This window comes from Microcaecilia unicolor, chromosome 5 (assembly GCF_901765095.1).
Source record: "Microcaecilia unicolor chromosome 5, aMicUni1.1, whole genome shotgun sequence".
Taxonomy (NCBI): domain Eukaryota; kingdom Metazoa; phylum Chordata; class Amphibia; order Gymnophiona; family Siphonopidae; genus Microcaecilia; species Microcaecilia unicolor.
Window position 1 is genome coordinate 42793898 of NC_044035.1, and position 22040 is coordinate 42815937.

At 42.8% G+C, this 22040-nt stretch overlaps 1 protein-coding gene across 4 annotated transcripts in view; it reads left to right on the top strand.

Moving 5' to 3' along the window:
• SEMA4G (semaphorin 4G) overlaps positions 1-22040 on the top strand; it is a 408621-nt gene that overhangs the window by 246151 nt on the left and 140430 nt on the right. For all 4 annotated transcript variants that reach the window (XM_030202836.1, XM_030202840.1, XM_030202839.1 and 1 more), the window contains 3 exons: positions 6947-7095; positions 17783-17845; positions 19687-19785. In XM_030202836.1, the coding sequence (XP_030058696.1) occupies positions 6947-7095; positions 17783-17845; positions 19687-19785 (311 nt within the window). The remainder of the gene's footprint in view (positions 1-6946; positions 7096-17782; positions 17846-19686; positions 19786-22040) is intronic.

Consider the following 22040-nt stretch of genomic DNA (forward strand, 5'->3'; position numbering starts at 1 on the left):
ACCTTCAGATTCTCCAGCTATTTATAAACTCTTTCTTCCATAAACGGCGCAGTATCCACTCCATTCCCAAATATTCCTTCAGCAGCCAACAGCGGTCCTTCACCAGGATTTTCCTCCGTGAACACTGAAGAAAAGTAATTGTTTAGCACATTTGCTTTATCCTCCTCACTTTTCACATAACCATTCTCATTATCTTTCAGTCTCGCAATTCCATTCCTATCTTATCTCTTTTCTCCAATATAATGTCCACCCAAAATCTCCTCAGCTGCTGTTCAAGCTCACTACTGCGAATCCATCATACTTAATTGTAGATTCCATCTGGCCTTTTGCTCATCTCTCTCACATTTTCTTTTTGGTGTATTTTATTAAATTGTTCCTGATTCCTTGTGTCGTGCTGTCTCTGCATAGACACCCTGGTAAAAGTTCAAGTGTTTTCACTTGTGGCCCCGTTGACAAGAAGCAATTGTTCTCTGTATAGACAAGATGATGCAGACAACATAGAGGCATATTTTCAAAGCACTTTGGGAGGCTAAGTTCCATATGTTTCTATGGAACTTTTGGAGGCTAAGTGCTTTGAAAATAAGCCTCATAGTGTTCTAGTTATGGTTTTAATAACAAAATATTGTATGGGTTTTTTTTTCAAATTTTAACATTTACATATCTATCATAAGCACATGTGAATTGGAATTGCAAAAAAAAAAAAAAAAAAAGGAAAAGAAATTACAAAAAGGGACACACATTCCCTAAGAAAACCAACTAGCCCACATTTAGAGGAGAGAGTCACCTCAAAAACAAAAGAAAAATAAGGCAATCAAGTCAGTATAAACTAACAATTATATATAGCACATATATATAACCCCTTAACCTACACTACTACTTTCATGCCCCTTAAATAACTGTTCAGGTTGTAATTAGTCCAAGAATATATGTTCAGTACCTTTGAATGTAAGAATATATTTACAGGGGTACTTCAGGAACAAGAAGTGCCTATTGCCAACACCCTAGGCTTTAAAGCCAAAAAGGCCTTTCACCTAAGTTGAGTTGCTCTAGCCACAACTGGAAAAACATTAACCTTGGCCCCACAATATATCACGTCTTTCTTTTGAAAAAAAAAAAGTTTTCAAGACCAACGATTTATCTTTCTCTTGACCAAAAGACACCAACAGGGTGGATCTAGTTTTAATAGTGTCTTGGGAAGCTTCTAAGATTTTGTGCTTTATAATTGTTTGTTTTCGTATTGAACTCATTTGATACCACAGAGTTGAGGAATAAGCTAATGGTCAGAGTAGCAGCTTCTTGTGATCTTGAGCATGTCACTTCACCCTCCATTGCCTTTGGTACAAATTTAGATTATGAGCACACTAGGAACAGGGAGAATAACTGCTGTACCTGAATGAACCTTGACTTGAGCTACAAATGAAAAAAGTGTGAGCAAATCCAAGATCCCTTTTCCCTTTTCTTTATAGTAGTGAATATAGCACTATACTGTGTTTCTCACATGAAAGACCAATGATTCATTAAATGTATACACAGACTTGCTAATTTTTGAATTGTTTAGCTGACGTGTTTTTGGAAGACTGCCAAAATTTTCATGTAGAATGTTTCTTATAAGCAAAATGTATGGGAGTAGACCTCTGTTTTAATTGTTTAATGTCGGTGAAACAGATTCTAAATCTTATTCTTTCAGCGAATCACAGGCTACACAATCACAGCACTCACCTGTATACATAAACTTTTTTTTAGAGATTTTATACAAGCAAAATATGCATCAAGAGAAATCATTTAATCCTAAACTAATTTTACACATGCTTGCTCTGTTTGGCTGTGAAGGAATGTCCTCTTTATTAAATAAAGTTTATTTGCTGATCAGCAGGCTGTATTTCTGTGGAGAAAGTTCCATCTTGGTTGCTTGGAAAAGTTCTTTCTTTCTGCTTCTTTCTTTCAACAGATTTGGGATTCTGAAAATGTGTCTCATATGGATGGGATGATGATTTTATTTTCCTGTACATGAGATGTTAACAGTAATTATATTTGTTTGGTTCCTTGATTTGATTGTGACCTATTATGTGGCAAATTCCTTGTTTTTGTTTTTGTAAAATAATAAACAGTTGGGTCATTCCATGTCAAGTGGTCTAAAATTAAAAAAAGTTCCCACCATCATGTTCTCCAATTTTGTTCAAATTTTATCTGTTGCGCAAGTCAGGTGTTAAACGAAGTTTCCCAAAATTTGAGGTCTCTAACTGCAATAGAGGCAGATCTAGACCCCCTTTTTTGAAAGGTTGTCAGTCCATGAGCGTGCGACATTTACCAAACTGCCATTTTTGGGGTCTAATAAAATCTAAACACATTTATAAGAAATGGCTAAAAAATTCAAATCCTGCACAATTTTTGATGCTAATTCAGATGAAATACATTTTAACATTATGGATGCAAAATCCAGTCAAACAAGTTGACTCAAAGTGTGCATCAAAATTGGTCGCAACTCATCGGAACATATTTGGACCAATATTCAGACCGCAACAACTTCCATGCAAACGAAGGTACGGACTTGAAATTTTGAACAAGCATTATGCTTCTGCTGGACATAATACTGCCAGATTTGCAACTAACCAGCATCTGTAACTGCCCTGCAGGATCTCTTCAAAGTTGGCACTGTCAGCGCAAATGGTAAAATGTACCAAAGTTCAAAGCCAATTATTAAAACAAAAGCATATCAGTGTTGTAGAGCACAGTTTTCTCTTTCAGATGATACTGTTCACAAGCTGATTCAGGCATACTCTTTTTTAATAATTGGCTGTGTGTTTTAGATTTCAATTGCTTTTGTTTTGGCCTGTTTACTACTGCTACTTTGTTTACTACTGAAATGAAACTTACATTTAATGAGTTTTTGAACCATGAGCATTCATTTTCCAGCTACTCATGCTTTGTTCCTGTTTTTATAACCCGTTCCTATCTCCAGTTTGCTCAGCCATTACAATCTCAGCCAGGGACTACACACCTTTATCTTCTCTTTAACCTGGTTTACCATTTGCAAATGGCATCTGTCCTTCATCCCATATTCCAAATGCCAAGGAGAGAGAATCAGAGCAATGACTGCCTCAGTTCACTTCAGATCACCCTCTTCTCTGAAGCCAGGACTAAGTTGCAGGTCCTCATACGTGATGTTGAGGTCCTGGCATTGTGCTTTATTTATTTGTTGCATTTGTATCCCACATTTTCCCACCTATTTGCGGGCTCAGTGTGGCTTACAATAAGACTTGAATAATAGAAATACATTTGTTACAACTAAGTTATGGATTACATTGAACAGAGTTGTGCGAGGCATTCGAATATCGTTGGTAGTATAACAATGGGACAAAACACAGAGACATTAGAAAGAGACAATGGGAAAAAAGGGCATTATTAGGCGCCTAGACATATAGTGTACATAGTTCCGTGGACGAATGTATGGTTGACTGGATAAAGGGATGATGGATCAGATGTGGATGTGTATTGCATTGTGGACAGTGAGTGGTCTCTATGTGTATTGGCTCTTTCCATAAGTTTGTTCGAACAGGTGTGTCTTCAGTAGTTTACGGAAGGAGGCTTGTTCGTTGATCATTCTTAGGTTGCGTGGTAATGTATTCCAAGACTTCGTGCTCTTGTAGGAAAAGGTTGACGCGTGTATCGTCTTGTACTTCAAGCCCCTGCAGGTTGGGTAATGAAGGTTGAGGTGAGTTCGGGATGATCTTTTGGCGTTTCTAGGTGGTAGGTTTATTAAATCAGACATGTACGCTGGGGCTTCACCGTAAATGATCTTATGGACTAGTGTGCAAGTTTTAAAAGTAACGCGGTCCTTGAGTGGAAGCCAATGTAGTTTCTCTCGTAGTGGTTTTGCCCTTTCATATTTAGGTTTTCCGAAGATGAGCCTGGCTGCTGTGTTCTGGGCTGTTTGAAGTTTCCTTAGTATTTGCTCTTTGCAGCCAGCGTATAATGAGTTGCAGTAATCCAAGTGGCTAAGGACGAGGGATTGCACTAGGCTGCGGAAGACGAATCTTGGGAAGAATGGCCTAATTCTTTTCAATTTCCACATGCTGAAGAACATCTTCTTGGTTATGTTGTTTGCGTGAGTTTCGAGTGTTAGGTGGCGGTCGATAGTCACTCCAAGGATTTTTAGTGTTTCTGAGATTGGAAGTTTTAGGTTTGGTGTGTTTATCACGTTGAATTCTGTTGTGTTGTATTGGGAGGTGAGTATCAGGCATTGGGTTTTTTCTGCGTTCAGTTTCAGGCGGAATGCATCTGCCCATGTGTTCATGATGTGTAGACTTTTATTGATTTCGCTGGAGATTTCTTTGATGTCTTGTTTGAATGGGATGTATATTGTCACATCATCGGCGTATATGTACGGGTTGAGGTTATGGTTTGATAGGAGTTTTGCTAAAGGGATCATCATTAGGTTGAATATAGTTGGAGAGAGAGGTGATCCCTGTGGGACTCCACATTCAGGTATCCATGCCTTGGACGTGGTTGAATTTGATGTGACTTGATACGAGCGCAGGGTTAGGAACCCCTTGAACCAATTCAAGACATTTCCTCCGATGCCAAAGTATTCAAGTATGTGTATTAGGATTTCATGATCAACCATGTCGAAGGCGCTGGACATGTCGAATTGTAAGAGGAGTATATTGTTGCCGGTTGCAATTCTTTGTTTGAATCTGGTCATTAGGGTGACTAATACTGTTTCTGTGCTGTGATTCGAACGGAATCCTGATTGGGCATCATGCAGTATTGAATGTTTGTCTAGATAGTTTGTGAGCTGTTTGGTTACCATACCTTCCGTTAGCTTGGTTATTAGTGGTATGGATGCAATTGGCCTGTAGTTGGTTATTTCGCTCGTGTTTTTCTTTGTGTCTTTAGGAATTGGTGTGAGTAGGATTTTTCCTTTTTCTTTTGGGAAGAGTCCATTTTGTAGCATGTAGTTTATGTGATTTGTTAGGTTTGTTATGAATTGTTGAGGAGCAGTTTGCATGAGGCTATTTGGACATATGTCTAGTTTGCAGTTGGATTTGGCATATTTTTTGAGAGTTTTAGAGATGAGTTCTTCTGGTAATAGTTCAAATTCAGTCCAGGTTCTGTCTGCTGGGTGTGTTCCTTCTTCTGGATCTAGACAGTCTAGGAGAGTGGTGTATTCTATAGTGCTGGCGGGTATTTTTTGTCGTAATTGTACAATCTTCTCCTTGAAGTATTTTGCAAGGTTGTCAACACTTGGTGTATCTTTGCTGTTGGTTGTAACAGGTGTGGTGTCTAACAGTTTGTTCACGAGGTTGAAGAGTTTATGTGTGTCTTTGTAGTTTGGTCCTATTAATGTTTTATAGTGTAGTCTTTTTGTCTGTTTGATGGTGTATTTGTATTTTCTCCGAAGTTGTTTCCAGTCGTTTAGTGTTTGTTCATCTCTCTTTTTATTCCAGGCTCGTTCAAGTCTCCTGACTTGTGTTTTCAGTTTTTTCAGCTCTTCGTTGAACCATGGATTTGCATTTTTCCTGTGTGATGTTCTGGTTTGGACTGGGGCGATTTTGTCTAATGTTGTTGTGCTTATATCGTCCCATTCTTGGAGGAATTGGATGGTGCCAGCGTTTGCAGTCCATTCACTCTGGTAGATCTGTTGCCAGAATGTTGTGGGGTCTATTTTTCCTCTTGTTGTGTAGGTTGTTCGCTCATGTTTGTTGATTGTGTTTGGTTGTGTTTTTTGCCAGTAAAGTGTGACATTTGCTTTATGGTGGTCTGACCATAGTGTGGGTGTCCATCTTGTGTTGGTGAGTGTGATAGTTGAGTTCGGTTCGAGTCTATTTGTTATGATATCTAGTGTGTGTCCTTTTTCGTGTGTTCGTGTGCTTAGGCTTTCACTCTTGTGTGCTCGTTTCTGCATCTGCACTGATTAGTGGATTAGCCTTTTTGCCATTTTTAAGTGTGCCATGTGCTCAAGGCTTTGCTTAGGTGCCCAGAACATTTTGCATCATGCACTCACATAATTGTGTGCTAAAACTGCACTAATCCTGCGCAAAGCCTGAGCACACTTTATTGCATTGGCCCATTGGGCTTCCTTCTACCCAGTGCCAGATGCTGGTAACATTAGGAGAGTGATGTCCTGTATCCAAGAAAGGAAAATGGAGATCATTCACTGTAATAAAGCTGCTAAAGTATAGTGTGATTCTGAGCCGAGGACAACCCCACTGCTGCTCCTTGTGATCTTGGGCAAGTCACCCTAACCCTCCATTGCCTCAGGTACAAACTTAGATTGTGAGCCCTCCTGGGACAGAGAAATATCCAGAGTACCTGAATGTAACACCTTGAGCTACTACTGAAAAAGATGTGAGCAAAATCTAAATAATAAAATAAATAAATAAACCCAAGTCCCCACATGAAGGAAGTTTATTCAAGACCACTCTGCACACCTTTTTTTTTAACATAGGAAGAAAATATTTTTTGATTTGCAAAATAATTGAATATCTTTCTCCAGGAAAAGATTTAAGACCTGAATTTTAGTGACGTTCGTCTTAAATGGAATGAGAAATGAATGGCTTTGATCATGTTGCCTTTTACAGAAACCCCTCCTCATTGTGGTAGCTTACTCCTTTAGTGATCTCGTTTTGAGACTAATGCAGTGTGCCTTCTTACGGTATTAAGCACCATTATGGAATTCTCATCATAATCTGCCAAACTTTTCTGTCAGCACATATGCTTTGTGTCTGTTTTCAACACCTTAATACCACTGAAAGTCTTCAGAGCCTCTCTGTTTTTTAGGGAATTCTGCGTGCAACACTGAAAAATGTCTACTCGTCATACTTCTCTTAAAATAATTGTATCCCCCTTTTTATTAACTTGTGATTTTATTGACATTTTTCAAGAAGAAGTATAAACCTTTACAAAGACAACCATTAAAACACTGTTGTAACATTTCTTTCCCCAGATCTTTCAGATGTGAAACGATTCAGCAGCAATGCCGTGAATTATAGTGTTCTTTTGCTGGAAGATGAGAAAGAAATACTGTATGTGGGTGCCAGAGGAGCAATATTCTCCCTCAATTCCAGCAACATTGTGGATGGGTCTCAAAGGACAGTGAGTATCCTATAGCCAGAGTCCATTTCTGTTTCTCTCCCTCACTCCATTTCCTTCTTTCTAGCTGATTTGCTCCTAGTTTTCTTTTGACAATTTATTACTGGTTTGAAAAGATGATTTTTTTTTTAATAGAATGCATTTATGCTCAGGATTTTATTTTTTTCATTCTCTCTGCCTGACAGAGGGTCACTGCTGCCAGAAGCTCTGGCTTCTGTCCCGTTTTTACTCTATTTGAAGGTGTTACAGATTAAATGCTGAAGGACACTTATTTCTACTGTTGCTGTAGAAATTTAATTTTTTGTTTATTGCAGAATTAAATCCAGAAAAAATGTTTGTAAGCCTTGTGGTGACACAGAAATATATAGCCGCAAGAGACCAGCACTGTGGCAGCAGCGAGGATCCTCTGTTACATAGATGGTTTTCAAAAAATGTCAAAACAATTTTACGATATTTCACAGCAAGTAGGGTTGCCATATTCTCAGACTAGAAAGCAGCATAACTATGATGTGATCCACACTGTTTGACCTATGTGCTTAGAACACATGGAGGGAGATTGTGGTCTTCAGTTCCCCACATCTATAGTGGAAGCGGAGGGAAAATTTTTTTCCATTGATCCAAGACCTGAAAAGAAGTGGAGGTTTGACAAGTGACATTTCCAAATAATTCCCTAGAGTTGCTTCTGCTCTGGTTTATTTCCCTGCTTTCCGCTATGGACTACAAATACTGCTTCTATTTTGTGAGTGACTGCAACACAGGAGTACTTATTGGTTCAGTGTCACTCTATGGGGGGAAGATGAGATAAAACAGGACAGATGTGGGATACCAGCTTAATTGGGTGAATATTTACTAGACAAACCAGATAGATCAGTTTGGCGTTCATCTGCAGTCGTTCACTATTTTACTGTGTGTTTGGAGAGAAATAACAGTGGGAAATTATGGCACATTGCATTATTTATTTATTAGGATTTATTTACTGCCTTTTTTGAAGGAATTCACTCAAGGCGGTGTAAAGTAAGAATAGATCAAACATGAGCAATAGGCAATTACAGCAGTAAAAATATTCAAGTAACAATACAAAATATGGCATGGTATATACTACTTGCAATGACAACACAATACGTAATAGAACATTATAATTGGTAGTGAAGGGTAAGGCAAAGTTGTAACATATAGATGAATAAGAAAGTAGGAAGAATTTGAAAGTAAGGTGACTGATTTGAAGAAAGTTGCACATGAGATCAGAGAGATGGTTAAATATTATCTCAGTTAGGCTAGGAGTGGATAAACATGTCCAGCTGCAGCAGTGGTGTGCTGGTAAATTTTTAACAACAGGCTCTCTCCCCGGTCCACCTCTGCGACTCCCCCCAAAATTGCAGAGCTGGCTATAGCCGGGGGGGGGGGGGGGGGCAATGCATTACTCTCTCCAGGAAAAAAAAATTAAATGATCCCAGGTTCCAATCTAATTCATGTTTAATATGGGATAAAATGCCATAAATAAGTAAATAAATATAAACTTTTAACGTTCAGCACCTGATTCTCAAAGTGGACATATTCCAAACACTATAATGAAAATCAAATTATTTTTTTCTACCTTTGTTGTCTGGTGACTTTGTTTCTCTGATCATGTTGGCCCAATATCTGATTCTGCTGCTCTCTATCTGTTCCCTTGACTCCGTTTCCAGGGCTTCCTTTCCATTTATTTCTTTTCTTTCCTCCTTTCTTCTTCATTTCTGGTCCTCCGCAGACTTGACTGTACAGTGGATCCAGCTTCTGCCTATTTTCTCCATCCATGTGCAGTTTCTCTCCTCACTTCCTTTTCCCTCATCTAATCTCCTTCCTCTATCTTCCCTCCATGTCCAGCATTTATTCTCTCTCCCTTCCCTCCCCTCCATCCATGTCCAGAATTTCTCTTGCCCTCCCCTCCATCCATGTCCTGAAACTCTCCCCTGCCCCTCTCTATCCATCCATACCCAGCAATTCTCTTCTCTCCCCTGCCCCCCTCTACCTATCCATGCCCAGCAATTCTCTCCCCTGCCCCCCTGTACCCATCCATGCCCAGCAATTCTCCTCCCTCCCCTGCCCTCCCCTCCCGCTCCCATCCATGTCCAGCGATTCTCAGTCACCCCATCCTCCCGCTCCCATCCGTCTTTTTGTATTACCTCCGTCGAAGCGCTGCGTTATTTAAAGCCCTGCTGCCCGTCTCCAGCCTTCCCTGCTTGCTTCATGATGAGTTTGTTCCCTCAGTCCTGCCATCGCGGAAAAAGGAAATGACGTCAGAAGGCGGGACTAAGGGAATAAACTCATCACGAAGCAAGCAGGGAACGCTGGAGACGGGCAGCAGGGCTTTAAATAATGTGGCGCTTCGACGGAGGTAATGCAAAAAGACGGATGGGAGCGGGAGGGGAGGGGAGGGTGGGGGCGAAGGACATCGCTGGACATGTTTGGGAGCAGGAGGGGAGGTAAGCATGGCCTGTGATGGCACCCTCCTGCCATACTTATCTCGTGTAATGGAGCCAGCTCGCCCCGAAGAACAACCGGCTCGCAAGAGCTGTCAAAATTTAACAAGTGGCTCATGCGAGCCGGCTCCAGCACACAACTGCGCTGCAGTATGTGCAGCCCAAGTCAATCCTTGTGTGTGTGAGTGAGACTAACAAGTTAGTTATTTCTTGGTTGAAGAGCCAAGCTTTCACCTGCTTCCTGAAGTAGAGATAGTCTTATGTTAAGTGGAGCCTTTCAGACAATGCATTCCACAGTGTGGGGGCTACTCCAGAGAAGGGCTCGCTTGCGGGTATCACATCGTGTACTACAGTTTTTATCTCTTTCTCTGAAATATTTTGAAGCAATTTGATAGCGTTCTCTCCTGACTTTGTTTCCTTAGTGTCTAGCTACACTGTTCTGCCTCATGAAATGTACAGTTGGGTTTTTTGAGCTTGGTACATCGCCTTTACAGCAATATGAGGTGATTTACTTATTGCTACTTTGGATTTAGCTCATGCCTTCTCAGTAGTAGCTCAGGTTGAGTTAAATTCAGGTGCAGTGGGGTGGTATTTATCTGTCCCCAGAGGATATAGTCTGTGTGAACTTGAGGCAATGGAGGGTTACATGACTGGCCAAAGGACAGACACAAGGAGCAAGGGAGGGATTTGACCTTTAGTTTCCCTGGCTATCTGAGTGCTGCTCTAACCACTCAACTAGAGGCAAGGGGAGAAACAGAGCAAGTAGGTAGAGTTACATAATATAAAAGCCACAGAAGTGGATCTAAGGTGAAAGTAGAGCAAAGTAGAAGAATTAAATAGCAGAACCAAAGATGTAGTTCTAGGGAGGTAGAGAGTTAAAGGGAACTTATACAGGAGACCTGAGCTGCCACATGCCACTGCCCCATACATCTTCCACTTACCAGTCATTAGCTTGAAACTAGTTATGAGCGAGGGGGCACCAGTTGTTCTAAGTTGAAAGCCTGCTCTAACAGCCAGGTTTTAAATCCTGATTTTTAAAAGTGAAGCATTTATTTGTTTTCCTTGTAAATGGTACCTTACACTTTCTGATGTAAGTCATGTCTTCTTGGAGTCTCCTCCATTGTGCCTGTTTTTAGATAGTAAGGAGGAGATGGATGTCTCTCATTGAATGTGGGTCATGCGCAAGCAAGAGAGATAAGAAACCCCCAACACCCACACCCCTGCTTATTTTATAATTTATCCAGCATCCATGGAATTTTCTAATTCTGGATTCTCTCCTGACTTTGTTTTCTTAGTCTCTAAATACACTGTTCTGCACAAGTAGGTGTTATCCCTTTTTACCAACAGAGAGGGGTAGAGAACAAAATTGAGTGTTAGCAGTGACCTCACCAATATTAGCTGATGGTGCCCCTGGAAAGATCCAGTAGTTCCTCTACCTCTGTAGGTGGTAGGTTGTGCTGTGTGGTGATGCTGTCCACTTGGAGAGCACAGGTCCCCGATATTCTGGGCTTCTTACAGAGTCTGGCGATGGGTTCCATGGGGACCCAGGTGGCTGCGCTTTCCAGTTTTCAAGGTAACGTGAAGGACACATTCCTGGCCTTGCATGGGAAGATGGCTCGTTTCCTGACGGGTGTGGCGCTTTTGCACCCCTGATATGTCTCTTTGTTTCTTCGTGAGACTTCAACCTGGTTCTTAGAGTGCTTGCCAAGACTCCATATGAACCTCTGCATTTGGCCTCCATTAAGGACCTTACTCTCAAGACCGTATTTCTGGCCACAATCACCTCGGCTTGAAGAGTTTCCGAACTGCAGGCTCTGTCTTGTTGGGACCCATATCTCTCCTTTGTGGAGGACTCAGGAAGAAAGGAACGGTGTCACGTCTGTGGTCGTGACCCCTCTCAGGCTTACCTTATTTCTGGCGGTCGGCTTCTAAGCTGGCTTCTGTCTGGTCTTTCTATAGCTCTGTCTCTGTGTGCTGGCTGCTTCCAGCATGGCTGTGATTGCTCCTCTGTGCGGCACCTGTGTATGCTGAGCTTCTCTATGCTTCTGTATGCTTTCTGCTTGTGTCTTGGTTTGTGCTCCCCCTGCCCACTGGTGGCCAGAACCGGTGGCTGCCATAGACTGTCTTGCTGCCCCTACCCGTTCCTGGCTTCAGTCCGGTCCGGATCTTCCGGGCTGCCAGAATTGTCTTTCTTGTTTGTGCCTGAACAGCACCTGTAGTTGCCTTGAGATTGCTGCAGCTGAGCCTCAGGTGCTGATGGGCTTTATTAATCACCTAGAAACTTCTGTTTTTGCCTTTGCATTGTCTAAGGTCCATGGTATGTTGGGGTGCTGGTGCACTTTTGCCTAGTCCAGTTTATAGTCTGTAATTCTTGCCTGATTCTAGTTTAGTCTTTGTGTAGCTTCTTGTTCTGTATTGCTTGTTTCTTGTTTGTATGTCTTTGTCTGGTTCTTGGTTGCCTGTGTTTCTTGTTCAGTGGCTGCCTAGCAGCTTTCAGTTCTGTCTCTTGTCTGAGAGTCCTAGTCTAGTATTCTGCCTAGCCTCCCTGTGTATTCTAGTCCCTGTGTGTATCCTGCTGGTATCCAGTTCTGGCCCTGTCCGGCAGGTCCTGCCGGCCGCCTTCACCCGGGGGCTCAACTCCTGGGGAAGGGTGGCCGGGTGCAGGTGAAGTCTAGCTGTCCCTGTCAGAGTTCTGTCTTATCCCCGTGTGGGGTGGTTTTGCCTGCCACTGCCGCTCCTTGGCAGTGGTCCAAGGGCTCACGATCCTGGTTCCTGCCTTGAAAACATGACAAACGGACTGTGCAAAGGGAAACTAAGTTGGTGTGTCCATTCTGTGTGAATCAGGAAGTTTGCTTGCTCTCCTTTCTTTTTTTTATTTTGTTTTTATAATTTTCAATATATTACACAAGCAACATTACCTGCTACAAAGAAGTAATTTAAATAAGGAAATAAAATGAGGAAATACCATAAATCTCTTTCTTAGACCACCAAATCAAAAGAAAGAGACTTGAAATAAAGGGAGAAAAAAGGAAACAAGAAAAAAATAGGTATAAGCCTTAACACACACTAAATCCTCAGGTCATATTACAATAAATCCAACTAGTTATTAACCATTAGAGATTTTCTTAAGGTCCAAAAAAGTTCTTAATTGGGCTGGAACAAAAAAGATATACTTGACATCTAAATAACGCACTAATCACTTGCAGGGATATGCTAGTAAAAATGTAGCTCCCAAATTCTTTGTCTCTGTATGCATTGCTAAAAATTCTTGCCTTCTGTCCTGAGTTGTCATGTTCACATTAGGATATAACCACAGTTTTTGACCACAAAAATTTGCTTTGGAATTACGAAAATACATTTTTATTAGAGCGTTCAGGTCTTACTCAAAGACGAATGAGACTAACAAAGTAGCTCTTTCTTGAACATCAGAGAATGACTCTTCCAAAACTGCTGACAAATCTTTTAAGGCATTTTCTTCTTGAACTTGTACTTGCTGACCCACTACAGATCCCATTGTATCCCTTGAAGCACTTGGTACATAATAAATCTTATTAAACGGAGGCATAGCATTTAAAGGAAACTTTAGAGTCTCAGCCAAATATTTTTTGAAGTATTCAGTGGGATCCAGACTAACTGCCTTAGGGAAATTAAGTACCCGTAAATTCAATCTGCGGTTAAATTTTTCAAGTTGTTCAAATTTGCGTTGTATCACAGTTCTTTCATTAATAATTATAGAGACAGTAGTTAATTCTTTAATCTCTGATAGGGTCTGCCGGAAAAATCCCATGCTGTCCTCTTTAACCTTCTCAACAAATTCTGACAGCAAGTCAACCTTGCTTGCCAGGCCAGAAATCTCACTTGACGCTTTACTAACCATCAGATCCAGCTTCTTCAGAGCCTTACAGATTACCTCTAAATTACTGCCATGGGTTCAATCACGCCGCAGCCCTTATTGTCTCAACTTTGGCAGCTAACTCCCCAGTGTGCCTGACCCCCATGCCTCAGGGTTCCAGTAGAACGCCATCCACTTCTGGGTCATGGTCAGGGTGCAAGCTGCTGCTGGACACGGCGGTGTAGCAGATGCCGGAGGGGACAGAGAGACGTCTTGCCCCAGGAGTATGGACGTTCCCTCGCCCTGACTCACAGTAGGGCTCTCTTCTCTCAGAAAATCCGGGGGTTGTTTGGAGAAGTACTACTCAAGAGTTTGCTAGACTAGAGAGGAGGTTCGGGCTGGAACGGGAAGGTCCTTCAAAACCCCCTTGTACTTGGTATATGGCATAATTGAAAAGGGTGAAACAACGAAAAAAATAACAGAAAACACCAAGCAGGTATGTACTTCAAACTAGTGTGCTGCCATCTTGGCCACTCCTCCATCTGCTTACTCTCCTTTCTGGTGGAAAGTACTGTTCCTCCGGACAGGAGACTCCACAAGCTGGGCATCCGGAGGACGCTGCTCTGGTAAGTAAAAAAGACAAATGATTTTCTGCCATCTGATCAGTTCTTGGTTCTTTTTCATGGCCCTAGGAAGGGCTAGGCACCTCTGAGGGAAACATATTACTTTGAGGAAACTTTTAGACACATGCTCTTAGGTGCTCCTGTCCACATATTGCTCTCGTAGATCACCCCCCCCCCCCAATGTTTTAATCCTTTGTAGGACACTACAGATTGAACGTGTAGACCGGACCCGTTCAGATTTTGGCAGAGCTGTCATTTGGAGGGGGGGGGGGGGGGTGAGAGTTTTGTCTTCTCCCGCACGGTAGATCTGCTTTAGTGCAGAACAGTATAGCTAGATGGCAAGGAAAGAGTAATTATGTCTTAACTGATAATTTTCTTTCCTTTAGTCAGCTACACTGCTCTGCAACCCGCCCTCGGAAGACTTGGGCCTGGGACTCTGGGTGTTCTCTGTGCTTTCCATTACAGTAAAAATAGATAAATACAAAGAAATATGAGAAGAGAAGTCACAGATTTCACAATTGACAGCAGTACAGATTTCCCATGAAATTGCTATAATCTGAGTATGCAGGGTAGTGAGTGCCACTGTGTGTTGTTATGCTTGCTTGATCATTATTGCAGCTGCAGTGGTTGATGGGGCATGGGTACATTACAAAAAGAGACCTTCTGCTAGTTTGGCAGATGCATACTGGATCTTCCAGGGAGCACCACCAGCTAATGCTGGTGAGGTCAGTGGTAAAATTCAGTTTTTCTCTACCTCCATCTGCTGGTAGGATGGGATAACACCCACTTGTACAGAACAGAGTTGCTGACTAAAGGAAAGAAAATTATAAGGTAAGACACAATATCTCCTTTGTTTTCTTGAATTGTTTTCACTGGTTTTTTTTTTTTGTTGTTGTTTTGCTAGGAATTATGAGCCCATTATTCAAAGGATCTATGCTCCTAATGTTGAGAGTTATACTCATAAATTGGCCCCTTTGAAAATTTTCTTGTACTGAGTGCATAATTTAGTACACAAAGTTCACTAAACTCTCAAATTTTAGAGCATAAACAGTGGGTGGCAATAGGGGTGGGGAAAACAGTTATGAGTTTAACATTGATTTTCAGCTAGCTCCCAAACATCGGGTGACCCCCCCCCCCCCCACACACACCTTTAAAGATAAATCCCTGGTGGTCCCGTGGATCCTGACCCCCCCCCCCCCCAAAAAAAAAAAAAAAAAAAAAGCATTGCCAAAGCCCTGGTGGTCCAGTGGGACCCTTGGACTGGCCAGAGCCCCCTCCACAAATCCCCACTTCATGGCCCCATCATACCTGTAGGTAGCAGGGAGGAGGGAGCAGGCATCCTTCCTCCCGGGGAGAGTCATCAAAATGGTGGCACCCTGCCCCACATTCTGGGATGCACTGGGTGGGGCTGCAGTACCAAATACAGCCTTATTTGGTAGTTAGGCCCTGCCCAGTACATCCCGGAATGCACAGGGTGGGGGCGCCACCATTTTGATTATGTCGCCTGATGCTTGCTCCCTCCTACCGGCTATCTACAGGTATGATGAGGCCATGGGGGGGTGGACTTTGTAGGATTCTAGACTGGTCTCGTCTGGCCAGGCCAGGGGTCCCTCTGGACCACCAGGGCTTTGCCTACGTTTTTTTTTTTTTTTTTAGAGAGTAGGGTCAGGGTCTACATTTAAACGTGGTCTGCTCTAATTTTTCAGAGCCCGCACTGAAACCACTAGAGCATTGAGCGGCACACTAGTGCCGATGCTAATCACCTTTAGCTCCAGCATTAGGTTATGAGCATCGGGCCCTTAGTGTTTGGTCCCAGGGTTGTAACTGTGTGCAGGTACCTCACACTTGGCGGGGCTTAATTACCATGTAAGGGAATTTCTTTCTTATATGGTATCAAGCCCTGCCCAGGATGCACCGGGCAGGGCGGGACACCATCATTTTGAGGAGGCACCCATAGGAGGAGAGAGAAAATATTTTTATAGCGCTGGAAGTGGTGCACGCTGGGTGTGGGAACTACTGCCGAGCTCCTGCGGTAGTTCTGGATTGGTGTGTGGCAAGCCGCCAGGTGCCAACCCTTTAGTAAAAAGGCCCCTTGGTGAATTGCCGTCAGGTGCATTAATTATTATGGCAGAGGTACCATTTGTCCCAGTCCTTGTGTAATGCTATGGCTTGGGCTTCTGGTCTGGAGTTTTAACTGATAAATATTGATAAAGCACCCCTGATGCAACAAAATCAAGATAGTTGAATAAACACTGAAAAACACCACTTCCCCTAGTACCCCTTTGCTGCCTGGTCTTATATATTCCACTCAGTTGTTGTGCTTATTCTGTGCTGATGTTGCCAAACGCTCATATTTAACTCCACCATTGCAATAATACCTACCTCTGGCACAGGACACCAGTATACACAGATTTATTTTGTACCTTCTAAAGAACCCCTAATTTCCTGGAAAAAATTATGTGGGGTCAGTATTCAGCTTGCGGCCACCAATAGTCTTTTTATACCCAGAAACCAGCACTGAATATCTAGCGTGGGCTTTGATACTGATTACCAGCAATGCTCAGCCCGGTACAGCCTTTTTGCTGGCCTAACTTTATTATTATTATTATTATTTATTGCATTTATATCCCACCTTATCCCACCTCTTTGCAGGCTCAAAGTGGCTTACAATACATCATGAGTAATGGAAGAATGTTAGTAAATAAACATTTAGTATTACAAAGTCTTGGCCATCTTGATGATAATTAAACAAAGTTATAGTATACAAGCAGATAATTGAGAAACAGTTCTAAACATATATAGGCGAGTTGTGCACATTCACATTGGTTGATTGTTGTGGTATGCTTTATTAAAGAGATGGGTCTTCAGTGATATGCGGAAGTTCGTTACAGTGCCTGTTGAGCAGACTGAATATTGCTGATAACCAAGTAACTCCCAGTTCTTCAGGGATGTGAGATGCCTCAAAATTCACGGAGGAACTCCAAAGCTTTTGTTTCCCAACTGCAGTGCACCTCACGTACCTGAAGAAGGAGCTTTCAAAACAGAGGACTCTGTTGTACTTTAGGCTTCAGCGGAGTATTCAGTTAAGTGCTACTCTTTGCTGATGTGATAAGTGTATTGGTGATTTTGAGGAGAATTTCTCGTGAACTCTCATGCGTTTTCTTCTGCAGTTCATTTGATTCAGCACTATTTAATTATTTCTATAGACTGTGGTACAAAAAATTAAAAAATGTTTAAAGCGATTGTTCTAGTTATGAGTAATGTTGAGCACATTTAAGACCCTGTTTACTAAGCCGCGCTGTAGACTCGCAAACGTTTTAGCGCATGCTAATTCTAGAGACACCCATAGGAATATAATGGGTGTTTCTATCGTTAGCCCGCGCTAATTTTTATGATGTATAGAGCAGTCATGTGAGCCGGAGTTCTGGCTTGATTCATTGAACTCCTGCTCTGTTGCAGGTGCAGCCTGTTTTCATTCCTCCGGTTTCACCAAATTAAAAAAAAAAAAAAAAGTTAGTCAAAAGCTTTTTTGAGGTACCACAATCTCAATCTCTCTCTCTTTTTTTTTTTTTTTTTTTTTTTTTTTTTTTTTTTTTTTTGAGATTTGGTTCTTTTTCAAATTCATTTAGTAATTTGCCTCTCCTCAATGGGGTTCATTTTGTATTGGACAGCATTTGTGAGCCTCTTGGGATAGAACAGCTATATTCACAGATTTTCTGTAGTTTGTTGCTGCTGTAGAGCGAGAGAAAAAAAGTAATTATGTTTTTTTCTTTCAGATACGCTGGGAGGCCACTCCTGAGAAACAAACTGAGTGCCTAAAGAAAGGCAAAAATAATAAGGTATTTGCTTGTCTTTTTTTTTTTTAAATATAGTTGTGTCATGGTTCAATAAGAAGGATGAGTTACTTTTATGAATAAAAGCAGTGCTTTTAAATTACCACATGCACTGCACAGAGAAATGGCTAAAAATGGGAAGAATTATTAGTCAACTGTTTTAAAATATTACACAACATGTTTTTGAATGTGTATTTGATCATAGCCAACACTAACCTGGCAGTTCTACAATGCTTGGCACAGTTAAAGATAACAATATGATAGAGCTGTAGTCCAGAAGCAGATGATTTAAAAAAACAAACAAAACCCTTTTAGGATGTTTTCCTTAACTACTTAGGGGGCCACTCCTGTTGTGGTCTATTTCTAGCTTGCTAGTAATAAGCTGAAAAAATGCTTAACTATCGCAGTCTTATTCAAATGCGATATCAAGAAAATAAACTGCACTTTTTTTTCTTATTTAAAGTGGAGAAAGCAGCCTCAGTAATAAAAAAAAAAAAATGGCAACAGTGCAATACTTATATTCAATGCCAGCATTAACTTGATTCCGTTCTTATCATTGGTCTGAAAACTCCACTTGCGTGCAGGTAAAGGCTCTAAATGGGAGTTGTATGTATCCCGTTGAGATAATCTTAGGCAATTGCTTGAATAATAATGTTACTTAGCTTTAACAACTTCACCCAACGGGGCTCACCGTTTCACTATTGCGATTAGCTTCCTCAGGGGGCCAAGTAACTATCAGCAAGTCACACTGCCTTAAGCGTTGACGTCCATGGCTTCCAAGATACCGGAAATGAGGTGAACGCTATTTCTAGCTTGCCCATTGTAAAGCACAGACTGCCCTAACAGGATCCAGCAGAAGCTGTGGAGAGAATTACTTTACCAGTTCTTGGTTAGTAGTAGTCCCCTAATTACAAACCAGATTAATTCTTTTCCTCTGAGCTTCCCTTTTATAACCTCTGAGCTCTTCCGGGGTCCTCCAGTCACTCCCCTAATGACCTGCTACCCAGGGCTTACTCTATCATGTTCTTAAACAAAGCATGGGTTACACTTGCACTTTGTGTTAGTCAGATGGACTGCTCCAGAAGCTAAAGCCAGTGCTTAGCCAGTCCACTTTTATGTGCTAAAGTTTTGAGCTCCTGACATCCTTGGACCTGAAGCCTTGCAGTCTCTGGAAGCCCTGAATTACAATCTGACAGTACGGTAGAATAGGAATAAGATGTGCAGTGAAACCATCAGTTAAACAGAAGGGAGTGGCCTAATGGTTAGTGCAGTGGCCCTTGATCCCAGCATCCTGGGTTCAATTCCCACTGCAGCTCCTTGTGACCCTGGGCAAGTCACTTAATCCTCCATTGCCCCAAGGTTGTGAGCCCTCTAGGGACAGAGATAGTACCTGCTTATAATTGGATTGTAAACCACATTGAACCTGAACTCTGTTTGGGATAATGCAGGATATAAATATATATAATAAGAAAAAAAAAACAGAAAAGAAGAGTAGAGTGTTTGCTTATAATACAGAACAATGCATTTTGTTTCTTTTAGAATGCTGAATGATTGCTGTGCTCATTTTGTTACTTGTTATTGGCCTAATTTTAATTTTCAACAAATGAAAGGGAATATTGTTCCAAGCTGCATAAATAATAATTTCCACATCCAGCTAGGACTCTGGACTACCAGGCTGGCTTAGTCGAGGAAAGTGATTAAATAGTCACTGTAATTTTATCTAATAACCCACTGAGTAAATACTAGCATGCATAATAATCCCTATGATGCTGAGACATATAGATGGTCACGTCTTTCTGTGTTGATTTTGAGGTTATTTACTACTTAACTGTTTGTTTCTTTCACAGACTGAATGTTTTAACCACATAAAACTTTTGCAGCGTTTTAATGAAACTCATCTGTATGTCTGCGGAACATATGCTTTTTCTCCCCTCTGCACCTATATAGTAAGTAGTTGAACCATATTTTGTTGGTGTTTGTGGATGTTCTTAACAACTGAAGAGGTGAGTTCCAAAATCTGTTAAGTACTAAAAGATATTCTCTGTATAAATGCTAATTTTTCATTCCAAGAATTATAGCCGACATAAATATTCTGTACTTAACAGGTTTTGGATCTATAAAAATATTGGGGCATTACAAAAGTGTACTTAACAGGTTTTAACCATAGGGTAGAAGTAAGCATAATGGTTATGGATAAAAGGGGTTATGCATAATGGTTATGGTGTCCTTTTTCGGTTATTGGTGAGCCCTTAGGTTCCCTGAGGCCCGGAAAGACCTCCGAGGACCGCCGCGCACCCCGAATCTTCACCCGCGGCGACCGCCGTTCACCGAGGGTTGAGCCCCCAGCTGCAGGCGGCCAGCAGGACTGCTGGAACCGCGGGGTGACGGTCGGCCTGGCAAGTAGTCAGCAACTCAGTCTCTAGAGGGCCGCTAGCAAAGACGGCTAGCGAAAAAAGGAACACAGCCTCTGAAGGTGGCTAGCGAGGACGGCTAGCTGAAGAGGCCACAATCTCTGGAGGTGGCTAGCAAGGACGGCTAGCTGAAGAGGCCACAATCTCTGGAGGTGGCTAGCAAGGACGGCTAGCTGAAGAGGACACAATCTCTGGAGGTGGCTAGCAAGGACGGCTAGCTGAAGAGGACAGTCTCTGGAGATGGCTAGCAAGGACAGCTAGCTGAAGAGGACCCAATCTCTGGAGGTGGCTAGCAAGGACGACGAGCTGAAGAGGACACAGTCTCTGGGGTGGCTAGCAAGGGCGGCTAGCTGAAGATGACACAGTCCCTGGAGGTGGCTAGCAAGGACGTCTAGCTGAAGATGACACAGTCCCTGGAGGTGGCTAGCAAGGACGGCTAGCGAAGAGGACACAATCTCTGGAGGTGGCTAGCAAGGACGGCTAGCGAAGAGGACCCAGTCCCTGGAGGTGGCTAGCAAGGACGGCTAGCGAAGAGGACACAGTCCCTGGAGGTGGCTAGCAAGGACGGCTAGCGAAGAGGACACAGTCTCTGGAGGTGGCTAGCAAGGACGACTAGCGAAGAGGACACAGTCTCTGGAGGCGGCTAGCAAGGACGGCTAGCGAAGAGGACACAGTCTCTGGAGGCGGCTAGCGACGAGGACACAGTCCCTGGAGGCGGCTAGCAAGGACGGCTAGCGAAGAGGACACAGTCCTTGGTGGCTAGCAAGGACGGCTAGCGCAGAGGACACAGTCTCGGGAGGCAACAATTCCGATCCACTGTGTGGGCTCCTGACGAGCGAAACGGAAGCACTGACTCTTCCTGTTTCGTGGTTTAAATCTCCCGCCAGTTCCCTCCTTCCTAGAAGAGGAACCAATCCCCTCAGCTCTGGCAGGCAAGGCGCGCCTGGATAGGCCAGGCCACCTTGCAGGCGGAGTCTCTCGCTGCAATGCGCCAATCCGGCGCGAGTAGGCGGAGCGGGCTCGCTGGTCCGCACTGAGCCAGGGAGACGACGACGCCGGCGCCGCCATCTTGGCCGGCGTGCTCTCTTCTCCGAGACCGGCGTTCGCTCCAGCGGTTCGCCGGCCTCGGAGCGGCCCGCGGCAGCACCGGCCCCGTCGGCGACTCGTCCCTGCCGCCCTGGATCCTGCGGCCTCCGCCGATCTTCGCCCCCCGCGTTGGGAGCCACGGTAAGGGACCGAGACGGGACATATGGGTTCTGTAGTGCAACCAAAATAGTTTTACATATATTATATGCAGATACTTTCTCTATCCCTAGTGGGCTCGCAATCTAAGTTTTGTACCTGGTGCAATGGAGGGTTAAGTGACTTGCTAGGGTCACATGGAGTTGCAGTGGGAATTGACCCAGTGCCCCAGGTTTTCAGGGCCCCGCACTAACCATTAGGCTACTCATCCACTCCAAGTGTAAAGGCAGTCTATTTCATGGGATGAACTCATTAACACACACAAAAAAAGTACTACTTGGGTTTTGGAACTCACCTTTTCCATTTTACCAACCTTCCTAAATTCCTTTTGTTTAGATCCATCCATCTTAATTGCCATAAAGAAACCATTAGCTCGTTGTGTACGGGCTGGCTTCCCCACTTTCTGTCCATGCTCCTCCTTTTCTTGAAACCAGAGAGAATCCTTCTCAGGATTTATGTATGAAGGCCATCGTTCTCCAAAACCAGTGAGCCACGCAAATGGATTATGGAGAGGCATTCATTCTCACATTTTATTCTCTTGCTGAAAG